At 41.7% G+C, this 21,920-nt stretch overlaps 1 protein-coding gene, 1 long non-coding RNA gene and 1 pseudogene across 11 annotated transcripts; all 3 read left to right on the top strand.

The window, feature by feature from the left end:
• Nucleotides 1-143: 143 nt before the first annotated feature.
• Nucleotides 144-5,140, top strand: LOC112074226 (uromodulin; the record flags this gene model as incomplete). Its single annotated transcript, XM_070440435.1, is given in 10 exon segments — nucleotides 144-537; nucleotides 740-945; nucleotides 1,635-1,783; nucleotides 2,464-2,666; nucleotides 2,669-2,735; nucleotides 3,073-3,096; nucleotides 3,098-3,172; nucleotides 3,174-3,228; nucleotides 3,510-3,588; nucleotides 3,690-5,140. Coding segments are annotated over 10 exon segments (1,272 nt in total), but the record flags the coding sequence as incomplete, so codon positions are not given.
• A 2,437-nt stretch (nucleotides 5,141-7,577) lies between these two features.
• Nucleotides 7,578-12,577, top strand: LOC112074224 (uncharacterized). 10 transcript variants are annotated; one of them, XR_011476933.1, is made up of 6 exons: nucleotides 7,578-7,845; nucleotides 10,114-10,363; nucleotides 10,698-10,974; nucleotides 11,006-11,261; nucleotides 11,357-11,388; nucleotides 11,468-11,698. It is a non-coding gene; the product is annotated as an uncharacterized lncRNA (long non-coding RNA). The 10 variants fall into 10 exon arrangements; XR_011476931.1 differs by having other exon boundaries at nucleotides 10,698-11,261; nucleotides 11,468-11,499; nucleotides 11,594-11,698; XR_011476934.1 differs by having other exon boundaries at nucleotides 10,698-11,261; nucleotides 11,362-11,388; nucleotides 11,594-11,698.
• A 203-nt stretch (nucleotides 12,578-12,780) lies between these two features.
• LOC112074218 (NACHT, LRR and PYD domains-containing protein 3-like) lies at nucleotides 12,781-20,152 on the top strand (annotated as a pseudogene).
• Nucleotides 20,153-21,920: the final 1,768 nt, after the last annotated feature.

The raw sequence follows: 21,920 nt of genomic DNA, 5'->3' as shown, positions 1-21,920 counted from the left end.
CTACGACAATATGGTTTAACTATTGACAACTTTGTCAGTAAAACATTGAGAAACAAGTACTGCACTCACAGTTTGGTATTCACGCACAGTGATGGATAAAATAGTGGCCACAGCAACAGATGGCGAGCTGCACTTGGTAATGAATTGAACACTGCAGGCCTGTGCTAGCTGTGACGTCTAGCTGTTACAGTAAGTCATTTGTTTTGATTTTGATTTCTTTGTCAGATGCCCCGATCAGATTGATCAACGGTCCTAACTCCTGCTCTGGGAGAGTGGAGGTCTACCACAGTGGTAGCTGGGGGACGGTGTGTGATGACTCGTGGGACTTGAGTGACGCCCAGGTGGTTTGTAGACAGCTGGGCTGTGGGAGCGCTCTGTCTGCACCACACCAAGCCCACTTCGGACAGGGGAACGGGACAATATGGATGGATGATGTTGGATGTACAGGCAGCGAATCTAATCTCACAAGGTGCAGTCACAATGGGTTTGGGAGACACAACTGTAATCATGGTGAAGACGCTGGTGTCGTCTGTTCGGGTAGGAGTATCATTCTTTAATGATCCTTATTCATAATTTTTTATAATTCAATCAACATCTTCAGTGAAGGTTTTATGGATATAGTTAGATCACCATTCTGGTGTCCTATTTTTAGACTCTGGGCCCTGTATGAATACCTTTTTTCTCCTCTCTCTCATCCCCACTTTCTTACCCTCCTCCCATTTTTTTTTCTCAGACTCAGAGCGTCCTTCCAACTTAGGCCCAGAGCTGGTGTGTGGTCGGCGCCTCCTAGAGGTGGGTCTCAGCCGGTCTGCTCTGGAGACTGCAGGTCTGAACGCGTTCTCTGCTCACCTGGCCGACCTCGGCTGCTCCTCCCACCAGGAAGCTAACGGCACAGTGTGGTACCAGGTGGAGCGCAGGGAGGGACGCTGTGGAAACACACTGACGGTGAGGAGTGACAACACTGACTTCTCAATCTTTTCAATATTCTCTCTTCTTACGGTCAATTCACTTCAACTGAAGGGCAGCTCATACTGTATCTGTCAGTTGTTCATTAATATTTAGAAAACGGTCAATTCAGATCCGGGATGCTGAATGGTTGATAGCTGTTAGTTATTCCTGATAATCCTGGGGGGGAAATCCTGTTAACAGTTCCATTTGAATTATCAATGCGCATCCACTGTCCCACTAGGCAATTCATAAAGTTAATCTCCACTGGAAAAAAGCGTCTAGATATTATTTCCTCATGCTTCTAGTCTAGCATTTTGTTTGCAACTGTGGGAAGTTGTCTTAACCTTGCTGCCTGCCTGTCTGAAACTGGCCAGGTGGTCTGGACAAACTCCTGGCTCTACACATGAACAACGTGTCATGTGAATAATAACTCCAGGCTCTGGACATGAATAATGTGTCATGTGAATAATAACTTAAACACATGAATAATGTGCCATGTGAATAATAACTTAAACACATGAATAATGTGCCATGTGAATAATAACTTAAACACATGAATAATGTGCCATGTGAATAATATCTTCCACACTTCAGGGAGACATGACAGCGGTCTTTACTATATTATGTCAAGAGGTCATTTTGTTCATGTCATCCCAACTGTCATCCTCTCTTCTTCTATTCTCCAGACCAACAGCAGCCATGCCATCTACTCCAACAGTTTATTCATCTACCAGGTGCACAATGTCTCCTTCACCCGACCCGTGAGCATACCTTTCTCCTGTGCCTATCCGCTAGACACAGAGAGCAGCCTAGATGTGGCCGTCGTACCCTACCTGCCCGTGAGTGGGACGTCACATTACAGAAACAATACAAACGCCACACCACAACACAACACATCACACCACATAACACAACACCACATAACACAACACACCACAAACACAACCACACCACATACCCACAAACCACACCACAACACACCACAACACAACCACAACACATACAACACATCCACAACACATAACACATCACACCACATAACACAACACACCACATAACACAACCACAACAACCACACCACCACACACACCACACCCACACCACAACACATCACAACAACATCACACAAACACATCACACCACATAACACAACACACCACAACATTGTAGTCCCACCCCATCTGTGTACACCCTGATTAGTTCAGGATTCTAACAATAGTCAGTCAGATATCTGGAAATATTTACAGTATAAAGTTTTTTTCATGGCATTTATTACATCCAGTCTTGACAGTTGTTGTTATTAAATGCAGACAAATATGCACATAACAAGCTACAGCTTTGAACTTTGTCATAAATTGACTGCATGTTTGTTTATTCCATGTGTAACTCTGTGTTGTTGTTGTGTCGCACTGCTTTGCTTTATCTTGGCCAGGTCCAGTTGTAAATGAGAACTTGTTCTCAACTAGCCTACCTGGTGAAATAAAATAAATACATTTGTCTGGCTTGTTCTCTTGGCACCAGGGTGGAAGGTGGAGTTTCAGGTATTGGCTCCAAGGCATCAGCCTCCATGTCTCTGTACCACAACTCCAACTACACAGAGCCTTACCCAGCGGGTCAGAGAGTCACTCTGCCACTGGGCTCTGCTCTGCATGTGGGTGTGTCCGTCAACGAGACGGAGACGGAGCGATTTGTGGTTGTCCTGGACAACTGCTACCGCACTCACTCCCCAACCCTGATGACCCTATGAGATATTTCATCATTCAGAACAAGATTTATGCTTCTTTATAGTTTATAGACTGAACAAGCAAGGCAATTAAGAAAGTCAGTTAAGAATAAATTATTATTTACAATGACGCCTGTAAGTGTGTGTTTTCTTTGGCTATATGTCTGTGTATTTTTGTAAGTGGACTTGTCCGAGCCAGAACAGCCCATAGGACAGGAGCTTACTTCCTGTTTATGTAGCATGAGGCAACTTAAGTACAAGTACACCCCATGGGCCTTACATCCAATAAAAAAATTATGCTGATATGAATGCAAAGCAGAGAGGCATCAGGTCCCATTTTTTTGTTTGTGTATTTTGTAGCAGTGTCAAGTAAACCCTGGTCCTCCCTCTCTGTTCCCCAGATGTCCTAGTGATCGTACCCAGGTGAGTGGAGGAGAGTGGCTCATCACTCGAGGCTCGCTTCTCTGCGCTGCTGTTTGTGTTCCAGGGGACTACCAGGACGTCTCCTGCACTGCAGCCTCAGCCTGTGTGACCAGAGGAGCTCCTCCTGCACTCCAGTGAGTCCTGGGCCCACATTCACAAAGCGTCTCAGAGTAGGAMCGCTGATTTCGGATCAGTTTGGCCTTTTAGATTGTGGTGAATTAGAGGTGTAACCTGATCCTTGATCAGCACTCCTCAGATCCTTTGTGAATACTGGCCATGGACTATGTCTGTCTTCCACTTTCCCTCTCTCTCTCTCTTTCTCCCTCTCACTCTCTCTCTCTCTTTCTCTCTCTGTCTAGTCTCTCTGGTACATTACTCTCTTACCCTTCTAAAACAATTTTGTTTCTTTCCACAGTTGTGTTCCAGACGAAGGAGATCCCGTTCCATCTCCAGTTCCGTCCCCCTTAATCCCGTCACCATCGGTCCAATCAGCTGTGCGTATTATGCCTCTACCAACAACAACCTGGCTGCCAATCACACACATACACACACACACATACATAATGGTAACAGTTTCTCTCTGTTTGACTTCCAGGGACTTGGAGTCTGGACTGAGCCTTGGGAGGTACTGCAGTGAGCCGTATCTGATTCATTGTCCTTATACTATTAAATGTACTTTTTCACATATCTCTCTGGTTGTGTTTTGTGACTATTGTATATTGTCTTTGTGTTTCATTGTTGCAGTAAGTATCCATACCCAGACATTCAGCTGTCTTAGATGTGTTTACCTTTTTCTGCAGCCTTAAAGGCCCAGTGCAGTCAAATTTCAGTTGTTCCTAATTTTTGTATCATATTATACAACAGCTCATAAAACTAACACTGTTAAAGTATGAAAAAATTGTATCACTGTTATTTCCTGATAGTTGGTGGTTGAAAAAACAATCTACACAGGACCTTCTAATCAGCAGGTTTGCATTTGTGGGAGTTTCGGCTTTCCATGGTGACATCACCATGCGGAAAATTTTGTTAATAGACCAATAACAAAGAGAATTCCAAACCTCTCTGTCAATAAGTTAGTTTTCAGTTTTCCCATCTCCACTCAGACCACTCCCAGACAGTCCTAGCAAAATTCTTGCTTGAGAAATAGTTTTTTGCTTAAAAGCTATTTTTGCCCATTTGAATGGAAGGCTATTATAGTAAGTTGCTTAATTGTTACCTAGAAATGATTTGATATTGATATAAAAAACGGCTGCGTTGGCACTTTAAAACCACAGCCTTACATTTTTTTGATTATTGCTTTGAAGCTGTTTTTTAAATGTATTTGATGGTGATTTTATAGATGTGTATCCTTCCATTATTTGTGTGATATATTGATTCTTATAAACTGGGTGATTCAAGCCCTGAATGCTGATTGGCTGAAAGCCGTAATCTGTCAGACAGTAAACCACTGGTATGAAAAAACATTACATTTTAACTCTTCTAATTACGTTGGTAACCAGTTTATAATAGCAATAAGACACCTTGAGGGTGTGTGGTACATGGCCAATATACCACGGCTAAGGGCTGTATCCAGACACTCCCTGTTGCATCGTGCATAAGAACAGCCCTTAGCCGTGGTATATTGGCCGTATACCAAACCCCCTCGGGCCTTAATGCTTAATTAATTACAGTCTCTTTGCTTTTGATGGTGAGTAAATGTTTTGATTTTATTTCWTGTTTATTTTTTMACTTAAWMSAARWWTTYWRAAWWYTTSAWTTATTTGAACCTTCATTTTGAACCAGATTATTGACTTTGATTTTGAGTGAACGTTGAAAAACATTCTGTAAAACTGACTTAAGACAAATAAAATAACATAATAATCTTAAAATCACTGGCCATTGCACCTGTGGCTGTTGAACTGAAATTGAAGGGGAGAATGTAATTAAAGCTTGTGTGWAATTGGGGGCACAGCTAATAAATGTGGTTAAATAATCATGTATTTTTGTTGTGTAATCTGAGTAATTGTTTTAGGTTGATTAAAAATGTAGATGTATTTAATTTTKCAATTCTGTTTAACTATGCATGTTTCTTGTGATGTAGCCTAGTACTGATTGTATTGCATTGATGAAGATTAATATATATACAGTACCAGTCAAAAGTTTGGACACCTACTCATTCAAGGGTTTTTCTTTTTTTGACTATTTTCTACATTGTATAATAATAGTGAAGWCYTCAAAACTATGAAATAACACTTATGGAATCATGTAGTAACCAAAKAAGTGTTAAACTAATTGTATATTTTAGATTCTTCAAAGTAGCCACCCTTTGCCTTGATGAATGCTTTGCACACTCTTGGCATTCTCTCAACCAGCTTCATGAGGTAGTCACCTGGGATGCATTTCAATTGAACAGGTGTGCCTTGTTAAAAGTTAATTTGTGGAATTTCTTTCCTTCTTATGCGTTTGAGACAATCAGTTGTGTTGTACAAGGAAGGGGTAGTATATAGAAGATAGGCCTATTTGGTAAAGACCAAGTCTTATATACAGTTGAAGTGGAAGTTTACATACACTTGCCAAATACATTTAAACTAATTTAATTCAGTCATTTAGTTATTGCATGCTTTTCTAGTCTACCAACCTTACCACCAGGCATGCTAGCTAAGATAGTTAGACAAGCTAACTACTCTAACTTGATTGATAGCCTGAATGTCTTCTTGGTAGCTAGTTATGAGGTAGGTGGCTAGTAGTGTGTGTTGTATACAGTTGAGACGGAAGTTCGTACACCTTAGCCAAATCAATTTAAACTCAGTTTTTCACAATTCCTGACATTTAATCCTAGTATATATTCCCTGTTTTAGGTCAGTTAGGATCACATCTTTTTTAAAGAATGTGAAAGTCAGAATAATAGTAGAGAGAATGATTTATTTCAGCTTTATTTCTTTCATCACATTCCCAGTGGGTCAGAAGTTTACATACACTCAATTAGTATTTGGTAGCATTGCATTTATATTGTTTAACTTGGTCAAACGTTTCGGGTAGCATTCACACAAGCTTCCACAATAAGTTGGGAAAATTTGGGCCGAATCCTCCTGACAGAGCTGGTGTAACTGAGTCAGGTTTGTAGGCTCCTTGCTCGCACATGCTTTCTAAGTTCTGCCACACATTTTCTATAGGATTGAGGTCAGGGCTTTGTGATGACTACTCAATACCTTGACTTCGTTGTCCTTAAGCCATTTTGCCACAACTTTGGAAGTATGCTTGGGGTCATTGTCCATTTGGAAGACCCTTTTGCGACCAAGCTTTAACTTCCTGACTGATTGTTTGAGATGTTGCTTCAATATATCCACTAAATGTTCCTTCCTCATGATGCCATCCATTTTGTGAAGTGCACCAGTCCTCCTGCAGCAAAGACCCACAAAATGATGCTGCCACCACCGTGCTTCACGGTTGGGATGGTGTTCTTCGGCTTACAAGCCTCCACCTTTTTCCTCCAAACATAACGATGGTCATTATGGCAAACAGTTCTATTTTTGTTTCATCAGACCGAGGACATTTTCCAAAAAGTAATCTTTGTCCCATGTGCAGTTGCAAACCGTAATCTGTTTTTTTTTATGGCAGTTTTGGAGCAGTGGCTTCTTCCTTTCTGAGCGGCCTTTCAGGTTATGTTGATATAGGACACGTTTTACTGTGGATTATAGATACTTTTCTACCTGTTCCCTCCAGCATCTTCACAAGGTCCTTAGCTGTTGTTGTTCTGGGATTGATTTGCACTTTTCGCACCAAAGTCCGTTCATCTCTAGGAGACAGAACGCCTCTCCTTCCTGAGCGGTATGACGGCTGTGTGGTCCATGGTGTTTATACTTACCTACTATTGTTTGTACAGATGAACGTGGTACCTTCAGGCGTTTGAAAATTGCTCCCAAGGATGAACCAGACTTGTGGAGGTCTACAATTGTTTTTCTGAGGTCTTGGCTGATTTCTTTTGATTTCCCATGATGTCAAGCAAAGAGGCACTTGAAATATTCCACGGGTACACCTCCAATTGACTCAAATTATGTCAATTAGCATATCAGAAGCTTCTGAAGCCATGACATCATTTTCTGGAATTTTCCAAGCTGTTTAAAGGCACAGTCAACTTGAAATAACTTAGTGTATGTAAACTTCMGACCCACTGGAATTGTMAAATAATCTGTCTGTAAARAARTGTTGGAAAAATGACTGTCATGCACAAAGTAGATGTCCTAACCGACTTGCCAAAACTATAGTTTGCTAACAAGAAATTTGTGGAGTGGTTGAAAAACGAGTTTTAATGACTCCAACCTAAGTGTATGTAAACTTCCGACTTCAACTGTATATATATATACGCCATTTCAAAAATATACACTTTTATATTTCTTTATTCTTTTTAAACGCCTGCTTTCAACAGGGAACAAATGTATTACCTATTAAATGCAATTTTCTGAGAATGAGGGGAGGGACTGACTTTCACACTCCACCCACACAACGAGGAGGCAGTTCTATTGATACCGAAGGCGACACGTTACCATTGGTTTCTGCAGAAAGAAACCAGAAAACGCATGTCCTTTTCCGTAGAATTATGTAGCCACAGTACGTTTTTATCACTTTAAGCCAATTGATTTGGTATTTAGTCGAGATAATTCGAGACAGTTGAAGAAAAAACAACGCAGACAGACAATCCTGTGAATGGAATTTTTTTCGTTGAGTGAAACAGCAGCAGAAACAAACGATTTGAGAAATCATCAAATCTGAAGGTAGGTTGCTAACCCTTTTAACATGTATGATAATAAAATGACTTTTTGTCGTTAATTTAGCCTACAGTCTGAATTGCATTGGCTGTAAGAATGCACCTACCACTATCCTTGCAATTGACGCAAATGGTGCACTAATGTTACAGTAGCCTACAAGCTACAATTAATACTAGACTATTTGTTTATTTAGTCTGTTTGTGGTAACTTGTGCGCTAGTGTGAGGATTAAGTTTGGATTCGAGTTAATACTTGATTTATCGATGGATTATTGTTGCTATTGCCTACGAAACGGTCAAGTAAAATGTCGCAGTGAACCAAGAAAATATCATCTTTGCAGTGAACACGGAGGTGGGGGGGGCAGCAAATTGAACAACTCTTCATTGAAATGAATCCTTTAGTTCCATTAGTCGACATTAAAACGTGTACAATGCTTCTGAGACTCGCTTGAACTCTCCGTTAGAGTAGTCCTGAGGCTGCAGGCTACATTCTCCAGTGCACTCCAAGACATTGAGATTGAGCAACCGATCAAAGTTTGCCGCCATTTCAAAAGCCCGGGCTCTCAAATCTTCACTTCCGTCGACACGCCCATTTCTGGTAGGAGGGGGAAATAATAAAAGTGACTCATTAATGAACAGCTGATATGAAATTACACTTCATTAGGTTTTAAGTAGTTGCTGTAATTACATTAAAATGTTCACATTACATTAAGTCACAAGTAATTCATAGGTCTCTGCCTATCCAGATAAATGGCATGAGTAATCCAATTTATGCTTTATCTGTAATGTGATTGGAGGCGCTGGATGGATGGTGTAAAGAAATTTCGTAGATTCCGGAGGCACGCAGGGGCCAATTTATGCTCAGTATCACTATGCAGGCGCCTCAAATTTTGTAACAATGTGGAGGGCTCGGTATAGCTCTGCATTGACATTATTGGTTGATGCCTGGTGGGGGGCAAAAGGACCCCTATAAACACAAACTCACTTCCTTGACAACTTCCTTCACAACAGCACTGCGAAGCACAAGAAGTATGAATGCCCTGACTTCTGCAGAGGCCATATCACTGTAAATGCTGCCAGTCCAATGCAGACATCAGATTGACCTTCTATGCTTGATCTGAAAATGTTATCAGAGGCTCTGTATGGAGGGTGTGACACAATTGTGGAGCCTCCAAAGGCACGTAGAGGCCAAATTGAGCTCTGTACCGCATTGCTGTGCGCCTCCCAAATTTTGTAACAAATCAGAGGGCTCCGTGTAGCTCCGCATTGACACGATTGGTTGACGGTAGGTGGGGGCGGGAGATCCTGTATAAACACAAACACACTTCCTTCACAGCAGCTCTGCTCAACAGCTCTGCTGCTCCGGGGAGAGCAAGAAGTATGAATGCAGCACTGCCAATGCAGAGGTCGTTTTGACCATGCAGAGCCTTTTAAACATGTACCATTTGCACAGCAGTGTTCTAGAATATCAGACCGTTGGKTTTCATAGGCCGTCTTTTTTAGAATTCTCACCGTGGCGCAAACAATTTCTCCAACTGTCAACACATTTCAATAGAATAAAGGACTTGTACGCAGAGTTTGTTGGGAATTTTGTTGAGGTGCGTGTTCTGCCATTGCATCCCCTTCTGATGGTGGTCTCAGTRTGTAGACTCTGAATATGTGGACACTTTACGGTAGATGTTACCATAACACGATGGGGCGATGAAACAATGGAAGCCCCATTCATTTTCAATGGAGGGAAGTGAAGRGGGGCGGAGGACCGTTGGGCGACGTGAACAGGGTGGGACCAACGTTGGGGAAAGCTGAACTTTATGCAAATACTCTGCGATATCGTGGCGCTATTGACCAATCGAAGCTAATTTTAGCATCCAGCAGCTACTGGATTGGCTATTGATAACTAGCAATACCTAGCGTGCTTGCTAGCATCCACATTAGGGCGACGCTAGCAAGGCGGAATACAAGTGGTAGTTAATCAAGACAGTTATGCATGCATCTCACGTCAGTGTTACGGCCTTACATTTTGTAATTAAATTGACATTGGAACAGACGATGCTTTGATCTGGCTATTGTGGACATCAGTCTGTGTTGATCACGACCCAACTTATACGGTCATCACTGACCCAACTAATACGGTCATTGTGGAGGAGTGCTTTAATGGTTGTCGGGCTTTAATGTAGTCCACTGACAGTAATATTTTTATGTTCATGGGGGATTTAAAGGTCCTGTGAACTAGACTGCATGCATTCTAAATGATTTTTATTTATTGTGTTTTTCAGATGTCAGCAAGTATTTACAAACGGGTCAAAGCAGAGGTCAGTGCCAAACTGAAAATGTTGAAGTCGAAGAAGTTCAGACGATTTCAACGCCATCTGTGTCGGAAGATGGYTGATAAGAGTGTTAAGATGATGAAAGTGAAAGACATTGTGGCAGTACTGATGAAGAAATATGGAAAAAAGACCAGTCACKTTGTGTCCTCACTTCTAAAAGACAGTAAATATCGGAGTAAACGGAGACGAAGTCAACAAGGTGAGTATAGGCATTAATACTCAATAACGCAAATGTATGAGTTCACACAGGAGTAAAGGAGGGATTTMGGGCTTAGTCTTGATTATAGTATTTACTCAGTAGCATTTATTTTCTTATAAAGATGTAAGCATAATTGTTTATGGAATGACATACCCGGTAAACTCCCCTCACAATAAAATATKTGTGTGTGCATTGTATTACAACAGTGAATTTGATGACCTATATGCAGTGTTTWCTGTATTTTATGGACTTAATCTTGGTCCAAAAAAGGCCCCTAATCTCTCTCTAGTCAATGTTAAATGATTCACCAAAGATATACGCCTTTCCTCCACAGGCATTGAGAGCGAGGAGATTCCGACAATAACTCCCATSGAGGTYGAGATGGATGACCAACAGGTAATGGAGCTTTTCTAGATGTGTTCTTTCCAGCTACAGTGATTCTGAACGTTCCTATAGATGTGTATGGGACATCGGTTTGTTTTCTGTTCATTGGCAGTGCCATTGATGCTTTCACCATTTTGAGCAGTCAACTGGGTGGGGCTTGGTATGGGTTAGGAGGGATCAATAAGATTCATTCAGGTCAGCAGGAGGGATCATAGAATTCCATTCAGGTCAGCAGGAGGGATCATAGAATCCATTCAGGTCAGCAGGAGGGATCATAGAATTCCATTCAGGTCAGCAGGAGGGATCATGGAATTCCATTCAGGTCAGCAGGAGGGATCATAGAATTCCATTCAGGTCAGCAGGAGGGATCATAGAATTCCATTCAGGTCAGCAGGAGGGATCATAGAATTCCATTCAGGTCAGCAGGAGGGATCATAGGATTCCATTCAGGTCAGCAGGAGGGATCATAAGATTCCATTCAGGTCAGCAGGAGGGATCATAAGATTCCATTCAGGTCAGCAGGAGGGATCATAAGATTCACATTCAGGTCAGCAGGAGGGATCATAGAATTCCTTCAGGTCAGCAGGAAGGATCATAGAATTCCTCCAGGTCAGCAGGAGGGATCATAGGATTCCATTCAGGTCAGCAGGAGGGATCATAGATTCCATTCAGTCACAGAGTCATAGATCAGGTCAGAGAGGATCATAAGATTCCATTCAGGTCAGCAGGAGGGATCATAAGATTCCATTCAGGTCAGCAGGAAGGATCATAGAGATTCCTTCAGGTCAGCAAGAGGGATCATAGATTCCATTCAGGTCAGCAGGAGGGATCAAAGATTCCATTCAGGTCAGCAGGAGGGATCATAGGATTCCATTCAGGTCAGCAGGAGGATCATAAGATTCCATTCAGGTCAGCAGGAGGGATCATAAGATTCCATTCAGGTCAGCAGGAGGGATCATAAGATTCCATTCAGGTCAGAGGAGGATATCAGTTCATTAGGTCAGCAGGAGGATCATAGATCCATTCAGGTCAGCAGGAGGATCAGCCAATTAATTATACTACTGCGTGAACATTCTGTAACTGTGTAGGTGGCAGTAAATCACCAACCTTGTCTTTGTATCTGTTTAGATTAAACACACTGCAGCACAGTATGCAGCTACACTCCAGCACAGTAGGTGGTGGTATGATCCTATTCAGTTTATTTATGAAGTGTCACTACAGTCATAGAAGTAAAGAAAACCCGCAATGGCTCTGGCCATGTTGTCACAGAAGTTGAAGATAGAAGATGAGCTGTCTAGTACATCTCTATGTATGGGGTGAGAGGCTAACCTTGTTATTGTTTCTTTCCCTACACACCCAATTTGATGGATGTGACACCTCTGTCTAAGGCCAACCACGCTGGAGGACCACTCGATGCAATGCCAAGTGGCCTCGGTGTTCAAACACCGCAACTAATGAAGCAACGTTTATGCACCAATGCTAACAGGGTGTTCATTTAAAAAGGACGTGCATTTAAATTGTATCACAAATATTTATGGTGAGAGGTGTCAGGACTTTTGGGGCAAAACATGGGTGGATCACTGTTTATAAATTGTATGCATCTTTGTAAGTTGCTCTCTATAGTTTATTGTGATGTTTATGAAATGTATTTTCTCTCTAGGAATGTGCACCTGGAGGGGAGATGATTGACCAGCAGGTAATGAATGGGATTTCTTATAGACAATCTTCTATAGATTATGGACTGTTGCCAGCATTAATCTTTGTTATTGAACACTGTATTGAATATTGTCTTGTCTGTTTTGCTAATTCCTGTAGATGCCAGTGTATGACCAGAGCAAGGAGAAACGGAGTAAGTCAAATTCAGTTGTTATCCCAGAGCAGAAAACAGACTAATTTCCCCAAAATAACACTTTTTTATATTTATTTATTTTGCTCTTTTTGAAGACATCCTTCGCATCAGAGACGAGATCAAAAAAACCAGAAGTAGGTCTGAAAGATACTAGAGGGTATTGAAACCCAAAGCACATCAGTCCTTAAACAAGGTCTACACAGAGTTGTACATTGTCACCTGTGATCTACCAGCATCAATAAGGAACACGAGGTGTGGCAGGCCGAGACGGCACACCTCAAAGACTACTCTGAGGCCTCTGTCATAAAATGCCAAGATCTCTTAAGCCTGCCGAAGACGAAACTATCAGATGTGTGATGACAAAGGGAATCGCTGGCATTGGGAAAACTGTGGCAGCTCAGAAGCTCAACTTGGACTGGGCAGATGGAAAAGAGAATCAAGATTAGATTTTCTATTCCTCCTATCTTTCCGGAAGCTGAATTTGAGAAAAGGCCCGTACAGTCTGCATGGACTTCTTCAGTCTTCTACCCTGAACTTAAAGACGTAAACGTTAGGAAATGTATGATGAACATAAGGTTTTGTTCATCCTTGACGGCCTGGATGAGAGCCAACTGCCACTACAGTTTGATGAAATTGAAAACAGGCTGATATCTGATGTGTCTGAGTCGCTTCACTGGACGTTTTGCTTACAAACCTCATCACTGGCCGTCTTCTCCCTGGGGCTCTCCTCTGGATAACCTCCCGTCCAGTAGCGGCCAATCAGATCCCTAGAGAGTATTGTCATCGAGTTACAGAGATCAGAGGGTTCAATGACGTCAAAAGGAGAGTACTTCAGGAAACCATCAGAGATCCAGAGATGGCCAGCCCATCATCTCAGACATAAAAGCAACCCGGAGCCTCTACATCATGTGCCATGTACCGGTGTTCTGCTGGATGGCAGTAACTGTGCTTCAGGATATACTGAGTAAAGACAACAAGAGCGGGCCAAAGCTGCGATCTTTGCCCACAACCCTCTCTGAAATGTACATGCATTACATTAAGATCCAAACAAGAATTAGTTTCGAGAAGCATGGACCAACACAGGGGAAACAACATCCTTTGATGTCAACCAAAGACATCATTTTGAAATTAGGAAAGCTAGCATATCAGAACCTGAAAAAGTCAAAATGTGCTCTTTACAGAACAGGACTTGACAAACTGTGGTATTAGTGTCATGGAAGCTGCTGCATGCCCTGGCCTGTGTACAGAACTTGTAGAATTATGTAATGGAATGGATCTCACGAAAGTGTATTGTTTTGTACACTTGAGTGTTCAGGAGTTCTTTGCTGCTCTGTATGCATTTCATGAATTTGAAAAGGGCAGATTGACTCAGTGAAAGCTTTAATCAAAAAGAGGAAAGGGGGCACTTTGTTAGATTTTCTCAAAGGTGCTCTGGACAGTGCATTAGATAGTCAAAATGGACACCTGGACCTTTTCACACGCTTCCTTTTCGGGATCTCTCACGACTCAGCCGGGCAATCCTTCAAGACATTCTGGGAAAAACAACCAGCGTTCAGAAGCAAACAAAAAGTTAATTGGATATATCAAGATGTTGAAAAGGAAGGACCTCTCTCCAGAGAGATGCATCAACTGATCCACTGTCTGCTTCAGCTGAAGGACCACACCATTCTACAGAATGACAACAACCAAGTCTCGCCTTCAGACACACAGCCAACTCCATTTCAGTGTTCTCTCCTGGCATATATGTTCATTATGTCAGAGAAGCCTGAAGAGTTCGACTTCAGGAATAACAAAACTTCGGAGGAAGCTTTTCGCAGACTGACTCCTGCTTTGCTGTCTTGCACTAGAGCGTTGTAAGTATCACTATTTGTGTAGCATATTTACAGTTGAAGTCAAAGTTTACATACACCTTAGCCAAGTACATTTAAACTCAGTAATTCACAATTCCTGACATTTAATCCTATTAAAATTCCCTGTCTTGGGTCAGTTAGGATCACCACTTCATTTTAAGAATGTGAAATGTCAGAATAATAGTGGTTTATTTCAGCTTTTATTTCTTTCATCACATTCCCAGTGAGTTAGAAGTTTACATACACTCAATTAGTATTTGGTAGCATTGCCTTTGAATTGTTTAACTTAGGTCAAACATTTCGGGTAGACTTCCACAAGCTTCCCACAAAGTTGGGTGAATTTTGGTCCGTTCKTCCTGACAGAGCTGGTGTAACTGAGTCAGGTTTGTAGGCCTCCTTGCTCGCACACGCTTCTTCAATTCTGCCCACAAATCTTCTATAGGATTGAGGTCAGGGCTTTGTGATGGCCACTCCAATACCTTGACTTTGTTGTCTTTAAGCCATTTTGCCACAACTTTGGAAGTATGCTTGGGGTCATTGTCCATTTGGAAGAGCCATTTGCGACCAAGCTTTAACTTCCTGACTGATGTCTTGAGATGTTGCTTCAAATATCCACATAATGTTCCTTCCTCATGATGCCATCTATTTTGTGAAGTGCACCAGCCCCTCCTGCAGCAAAGCACCCCCATAACATGATGCTTCCACCCCCGTGCTTCACAGTTGGGATGGTGTTCTTTGGCTTACACGCCTCCCCCTTTTTCCTCCAAACATAACAATGGCCATTATGGCCAAACAGTTCTATTTTTGTTTCATCAGACCAGAGGACATTTCTCCAAAAATAATTATCTTTGTCCCCATGTGCAGTTGAAACCGTAGTCTGGCTTTTTTATGTCAGTTTTGGAGCAGTGGCTTCTTCCTTACTGAGTGGCCTTTCAGGTTATGTCTATAGGACTCGTTTTACTGTGGATATAGATACTTTTGTACCTGTTTCCTCCAGCATCTTCACAAGGTCCTTTGCTGTTCTGGGATTGATTTGCACTTTTCACACCAAATTACATTCATCTCTAGGAGACAGAACGCCTCTCCTTCCTGAGCGGTATGACGGCTGTGTGGTCCCATGGTGTTTATACTTGTGTACTATTGTTTTGTACAGATGAACGTGGTACCTTCAAGCGTTTGGAAATTGCTGATGTCAATTAGCCTACCGGAAGCTTCTAAAGCCATGACATCATTTTCTGGAATTTTCCAAGCTGTTTAAAGGCACAGTCAACTTAGTGTATATAAACTTCTGACCCACTGGAATTGTGATACAGTGAAATAATCTGTCTGTAAACAATTGTTGGAACAATTACTTGTGTCATGCACAAAGTAGATGTCCTAACCGACTTGCCAAAACTATAGTTTGTTAACAGCAAATTTGTGGAGTGGTTGAAACACTTAGGTTGGAGTCATTAACTCGTTTATGTAAACTTCCGACTTCAACTGTATATCGCACATTCAACTTTTTGTAACATATAAATCAAAACGTTTTTAATGGCAATTATGAACTCAATCTTTTTCACAGTCTCAACTTTTGTGACATCACAACACTGCAGTGTGCAACTGTAGCCTCAGTTCTCCAGTCTGAGAATTCCCATCTGACAGTCTTGGACCTGGGACACAACAACCTGGGAGATGAAGGGGTGATCCGACTCTGCTGTGGGCTGCGGAACCCCAACTGCAAGGTGGAAACCCTGAACCTCAGACACAATCATGTGGGACATCGAGGTGTCAATGAGCTCTGCAAGGTTCTGACTGTTTCCACCTCGAAACTTCTGACCTTGGACCTCAGCTGTAATGACCTTACGGACCTGGGGGTGGCGTTTCTCGCTTGTGCTTGTTGTAAGCTGCAGGCACTGAGGTTTGTAAAGAAGTACCAAATAAAGCAATATGACACATTTGAAGGGTTTGCCTCATTAAACTGTTAGTTTTATTTGTTGAATTTGTTTCTGGTATTTTTCTAGACTTATTTTTCCTATTGTCTTTTGCAGGCTATCTGGATGTCTGATCACAGAGAAAGGGTGTTCATTTCTCGCCTTAGTTTTAAGGTCAAACACCTTTCAAATGAAAGAGCTGGATCTGAGCTACAATCCCTTAGGAGACGTTGTGGATTTACCATCTGAGCTGGAGAACCTGAAGTGAGTTAGAGTGAAAATACCCATATGCTATGAAATACAATATTAACAATGAATCAAAAGACGATTGATTAGACCGTCTATATTATAATACCATAAGCCACTTTTCTGCGGACAGATCTCCTACTACAATTTTCCAACGATTTCCTTCATTTTAGTCTCAAAAGAAGCGTGTCACCCTGTTTCATGCCACTGGCCACTTTATATTTAGCTGGGTTTTGTATTATTATTTTCATTTTTTGTCTGTTTTGGAGTGTCCCATATCCCTGGGATACCATGCTGTCACAATGCATTTGTAGGCCAATTTGGGGATGCGTTCATAAATCGCCTCCAGTGTGTCAGAGTGCGTTCTGGGTCATTCTTAAATTCAAAGTGTTGTCAGATTGTCCGTATGAATGTTTTGCTCTTTGAGTTCAGAATACACTCCGGACCATCTGTCCGGGGAGTATGGTTAATCTGAGCATTCTGACCTCACAACCGCAGTCAAGCACCCAAGCTAACTGGCTAGCTACTACATTGACATTACATTTGATTCATTTAGCAGAGGTGAGTGCATACATTTTCACACTGGTCCCCCGTGGGAATCAAACCCACAACCTTGGTGTTGCAAGTGCCATGCTCTACCAACTTAACCACACGGGAGCTACTACCAGAAACAAATGAAAGAACACCTCACTCTGACCATTTTACTCGCTCTAGCAGAGCTGGTTGGACGGTTTAACGTTATCTAGAGCAGTGGTTCCCAACGCCGGTCCTCCAGTACCCCCAACAGTACACATTTGTATTGTAGCTCTGGACAACCACACCTGATTCAACTAATCATCAGGCCCTCAATTAGTTGAATCTGGTATGTTTTATGTCATAATAAATGCATGATAATGCTTTTGGTAAAAACCTCAAAGACCAAACTGTATGGCTCTGCAAAACAGGTGTAGAAGATCAAAGGTGTCCACTTCACATATCAACAACTGCATTTCACATGTAGCTGCCCACTAACCCTCAAATCCTTTCACATAATGGTGTCCAATAAAGCAAGGCTCATGAGGAATCGAAATAAGCAGTAGGCCTCAAGCATAGCAACAAACGTGAGCTGGTAGATTAGTCAGCCCACACTGGAGAGGGGGAAATATAGCTTACAGTCCCACTTTGGATGTGATAAACTGACATGCAGGAACAAAAACAATTCTTATCCGGCCCTGGCCTCCTATACGTTTAGATAACAAGGGTTCATGTTAGGCCGATGTCAAAACATTTCCAAGGGAAAGCAGGTCCTACAGGAAATATGGCAGTTTTAGAAATGCTTCGGAATTTAGGTTATTAGTGGTATATCCCGAGACTAAAAAGCTGAACAGATAAACACACTTTTGATTTGCAGGAGGGGGAATCAAATTATTCATTTTCAATGATTTACTACCCGCAAGGGCGGGTGCTGCTAGTTCTAATCAAATCAAAGTTTATTGGTCAACTACACAGATGTGCTTTGTGTTTTTCAGGGTGGACTACCGAGGAGAGAACAGAACGAAACAAGGTCTGAGGAAATGTGAGTAATTAACCATGGATAATTTTCCTGAACATTAAGCTTATGTAATAACACATGTGGTACTACCACCTGTACAAACACAGTTGTGTTACATTAGAATACTTGGCTGCAAACTAAAGCTTTTTCTTTCGGATATGAGGAGAATTGAAATTATTTATTTTTCTGATTCCAATCTAAAGACATTTCAGATGCCAGTGAGCTCACACTAGACCCCGGCACAGCAAATGGTTTCCTGTCCCTGTCTGAGGGGAACCGGAAGGTGACACGCCAGAGGACGGATCCGCCCCATCCCAGCACCCAAGAGAGGTTTGATAAATGCAACCAGGTGCTGTGCAAGGAGGGCCTCTGCGGGCGTCATTACCTGGAGGTTGAGTGTCTACACGACGTACATATAGGCATGGCCTACAAGAGATTAGAGAGGAAAGGAGCCGGTGACAATGTAATCCTAGGACGGAATGCTGTTTCTTGGACTTTGTYRGCCTCAAAGGATAAGTTTCATGCCCAGCATAAAAACAATATTCACAARTTACGGCTCCCTGAAATCAAATCAAATGAGTCCTATAGAATAGGGGTATTTCTGGACTGGCCGGCCGGCATCCTGTCCTTCTARAYCATCTCCTCMGAGTCTGACAAACMGACCCACCTGTACGCATTCCACACCACATTCACTGAGCCTCTTTATCTTGGGCTTAGACTTCAATCCCCAACATCAACCATTTCTCTCATAGTCAAATAGCCTACAGTACATCTAAGCATCGTCTTTCAGAAAGTATATGTGCCACTGGGTGGGGAGGGAGAGGGGTTATAGAAAAGTTTGTGGTCATACGTAGGTGCTAAGCTAATGTAGTATACTTGAGAACAGAATGGCCCACGGGTTTGCAATACTGTTATGTTGTATCTCCACTTTATTCCTCTTGTTATATTTTGTGAACAAAGAATGTAAAATAATGTCCTGTATAGCCATACTGACCATAAGTTAATTTTAGAAGAATGCCAAAAGCTGGCTAATGATCAAACAATAGAACAAAACTTTGTCTGTGCCTTCAGAAGGTATTCACACCCCTTGACTTTTTCCGCATTTTGTTGTGTTAAAAGTAGGATTAAAATGGATTTAATTGTCATTTTTGGTCAATGACAATAAAAAAAAAACTCTAATACCAAAGTGGTAGAAAAAGTCAAACATTTATTACAAATGAAAAATAAAACACGAATATATCTTGATTAGATAAATATTCACCACCCTGAGTCAATACACGTTAGAAACACCTTTGGCAGTGATTACAGCTGTGAGTATTTTTGGGTAAGTCTCTAAGAGCTGTGCACACCCGACGTACAATATTTTCCCATTATTCTTCTTAAATTTCTTCATGCTCTGTCAAGTTGGTTGTTGATCATTTCTAGACAGTCATTCAAAAATCATGTTAACCACTATTATTGAGCACAGAATGAGTCCATGCAACTTATGTGATTTGTTAAGTGCATTTTTACTCCTGAATTAATTTAGGAGTAAAAATTCGGGCTGTAACCGTGAAATGCTTACTTACAAAGCACTTAACCAACAAAGAAAGAAAGAAGAATTTTCTTCTTCACAAAGAAGAAAATATTTACCATGTAGATAAAAACGAATAATAAAAGTAACACAATAAGAATAACAACGAGGCCATATACAGGGGGCACCGGTACCGAGTCAGTGTACAGGCTATTTGAGGTAATCTGTACATGTAGGTGGGGGGTGAAGTGAATATGCATAGGTAACAAACAGCGAGTGTCCGGTGGCGATTTTATGAATTGTTCAGCAGTCTTAGGGCTTGGAGGTAGAAGTATCTGTATCTATGTCATATTTTTGCACCGTGCACATTAGGGACGACAATGTAAATAAGTCTTACTTTTTAGGTGATATCCTTGTCACGTTTCTTAAAATGTACAGTATGTACTGCGTTTTTTTTTTTTAACTGTCAAATAAAATCCATTTCATTAATGCATCCTCTCCTACCTTGCTGTTGAGCCCATCCTCTTTATTACAAAGCCAGTTGAAGCCAGTCCCTGCCCTGTTACAGGCATCATTTAWGGATGTGTATATTACTAGAACATATTATATAGCAACCTGTTTTCCACCATTACCACATGTCATTGGAAWTGACTGAAGACTAAAGAATTGAATGTTACATTAATTTTTCTTTTTTTTACTAAGTTTCTAAATMAAATAATAGATTTAGTATTTTAAAATGTTGTTGAATTGTAATATATCTAATTGTTTTCATGCATTTTGAGGTTTACTTRTGAAGYCCTCTACACRATGTAATGTTAGTACAAGGTAAGACATGGAAGCAACTTGAAATGTGTAACTCAAGACTTTTCTAACTGACAGCAGTACATGTCAGAATGAATACTAATAATAAGTCCACTTCCTTTTGGAGAATAGAATTGAACTATTGACCAACTGAATTGACCTACTTCTCACTTATAACAGTTTTTGTGTTTAATTCAAGGAGAGATTGGGTTTACCCCTGGAGGTGAATCATGTGACTTCTGCCATGTTTCTGGAACACTAGCCTTTTCTCAATTGGATTTGCTCAACTCCTGCGTCCTCTCTCACCTCCTTTTGAAAAAGGTCAAAGGTAATCGAGGAGAGGCGGCAACGATTGGGAACATGGACGAAAATGCACTTGCTGAAATGAGACTCCTTCTCCACATGGATTTAATAAATAGTTGCATTTTTTAAAACACTGAACAAAAATTTAAACGCGGCATGCAGCAATTTAAAAGATTTTTACTGAGTTACAGTTCCTATAAGGAAATCAGACAATTGAAATAAATAAATTAGGCTCTAGTCAATGGACTTTACATGACTGGGAAGACTGATATGTGTCTGTTGGTCACAGATAGCTTAAAGAAAAGGTAGGGGCGTGGATCAGAAAATCAGTCCGTATCTGGTGTGACCACCATTTGCCTCATGCAGCGCAACACATCTCCTTTGCGTAGAGTGGATCAGGCTGTTGATTGTAGCCTGTGGAATGTTGTCCTACTCTTCAATGGCTGTACGAAATTGCTGTATATTGGCGGGAACTGGAACACGCTGTCATACTTGTCGATCCAGGACATCCCAAACATGCTCTTTGGGTGACATTTCTGGTGAGTATGTAAGCCATGGAAAAACTAGGACATTTTCAGCTTCCAGGAATTGTGTACAGATCCTTGTGACATGGGGCCATACATTATCATGCTGAAACATGAGGTGATGGCGACAGGTTGAATGGCATGACAATGCGCCTCAGGATCTCATCACGGTATCTCTGCATTCAAATTGCCATAGATAATATGCAATTGTGTTCATTGTCCGTAGTTTATGTCAGCCCATACCATAACCCCACCGCCACCATGGGGCACTCTGTTCACAACATTGACATAAGCAGCCTGCTCGCCCCAAACGTCTGCCATCTGCCTAGCACAGTTGAAAACGGGATTCATCCATGAAGAGCACACTTCTCCAGCACGCCAGTTGCAATCGAAGGTGAGCATTTGCCCACTGAAGTTGGTCACGACGTCAAACTGCAGTCAGGTCATGAACCTGGTGAGGAAGACGAGCACACAGATGAGCTTCGATGAGACGGTTTCTGACAGTTTGTGCAAAAATTCTTCGGTTGTGCAAACCCACAGTTTCATCAGCTGTCCAGGTGGCTGGTCTCAGATGATCCCACAGGTGAAGAAGCCGGATGTGGTGTTCCTTGTCTGGCGTGGTTACACGTGGTCTGCGGTTGTG

Source organism: Salvelinus sp. IW2-2015, unplaced genomic scaffold (genome assembly GCF_002910315.2).
Source record: "Salvelinus sp. IW2-2015 unplaced genomic scaffold, ASM291031v2 Un_scaffold2538, whole genome shotgun sequence".
NCBI lineage: Eukaryota > Metazoa > Chordata > Actinopteri > Salmoniformes > Salmonidae > Salvelinus > Salvelinus sp. IW2-2015.
The sequence above is the reverse complement of the archived record's forward strand: the minus strand, read 5'-3'. Positions and strand labels throughout refer to the sequence as shown.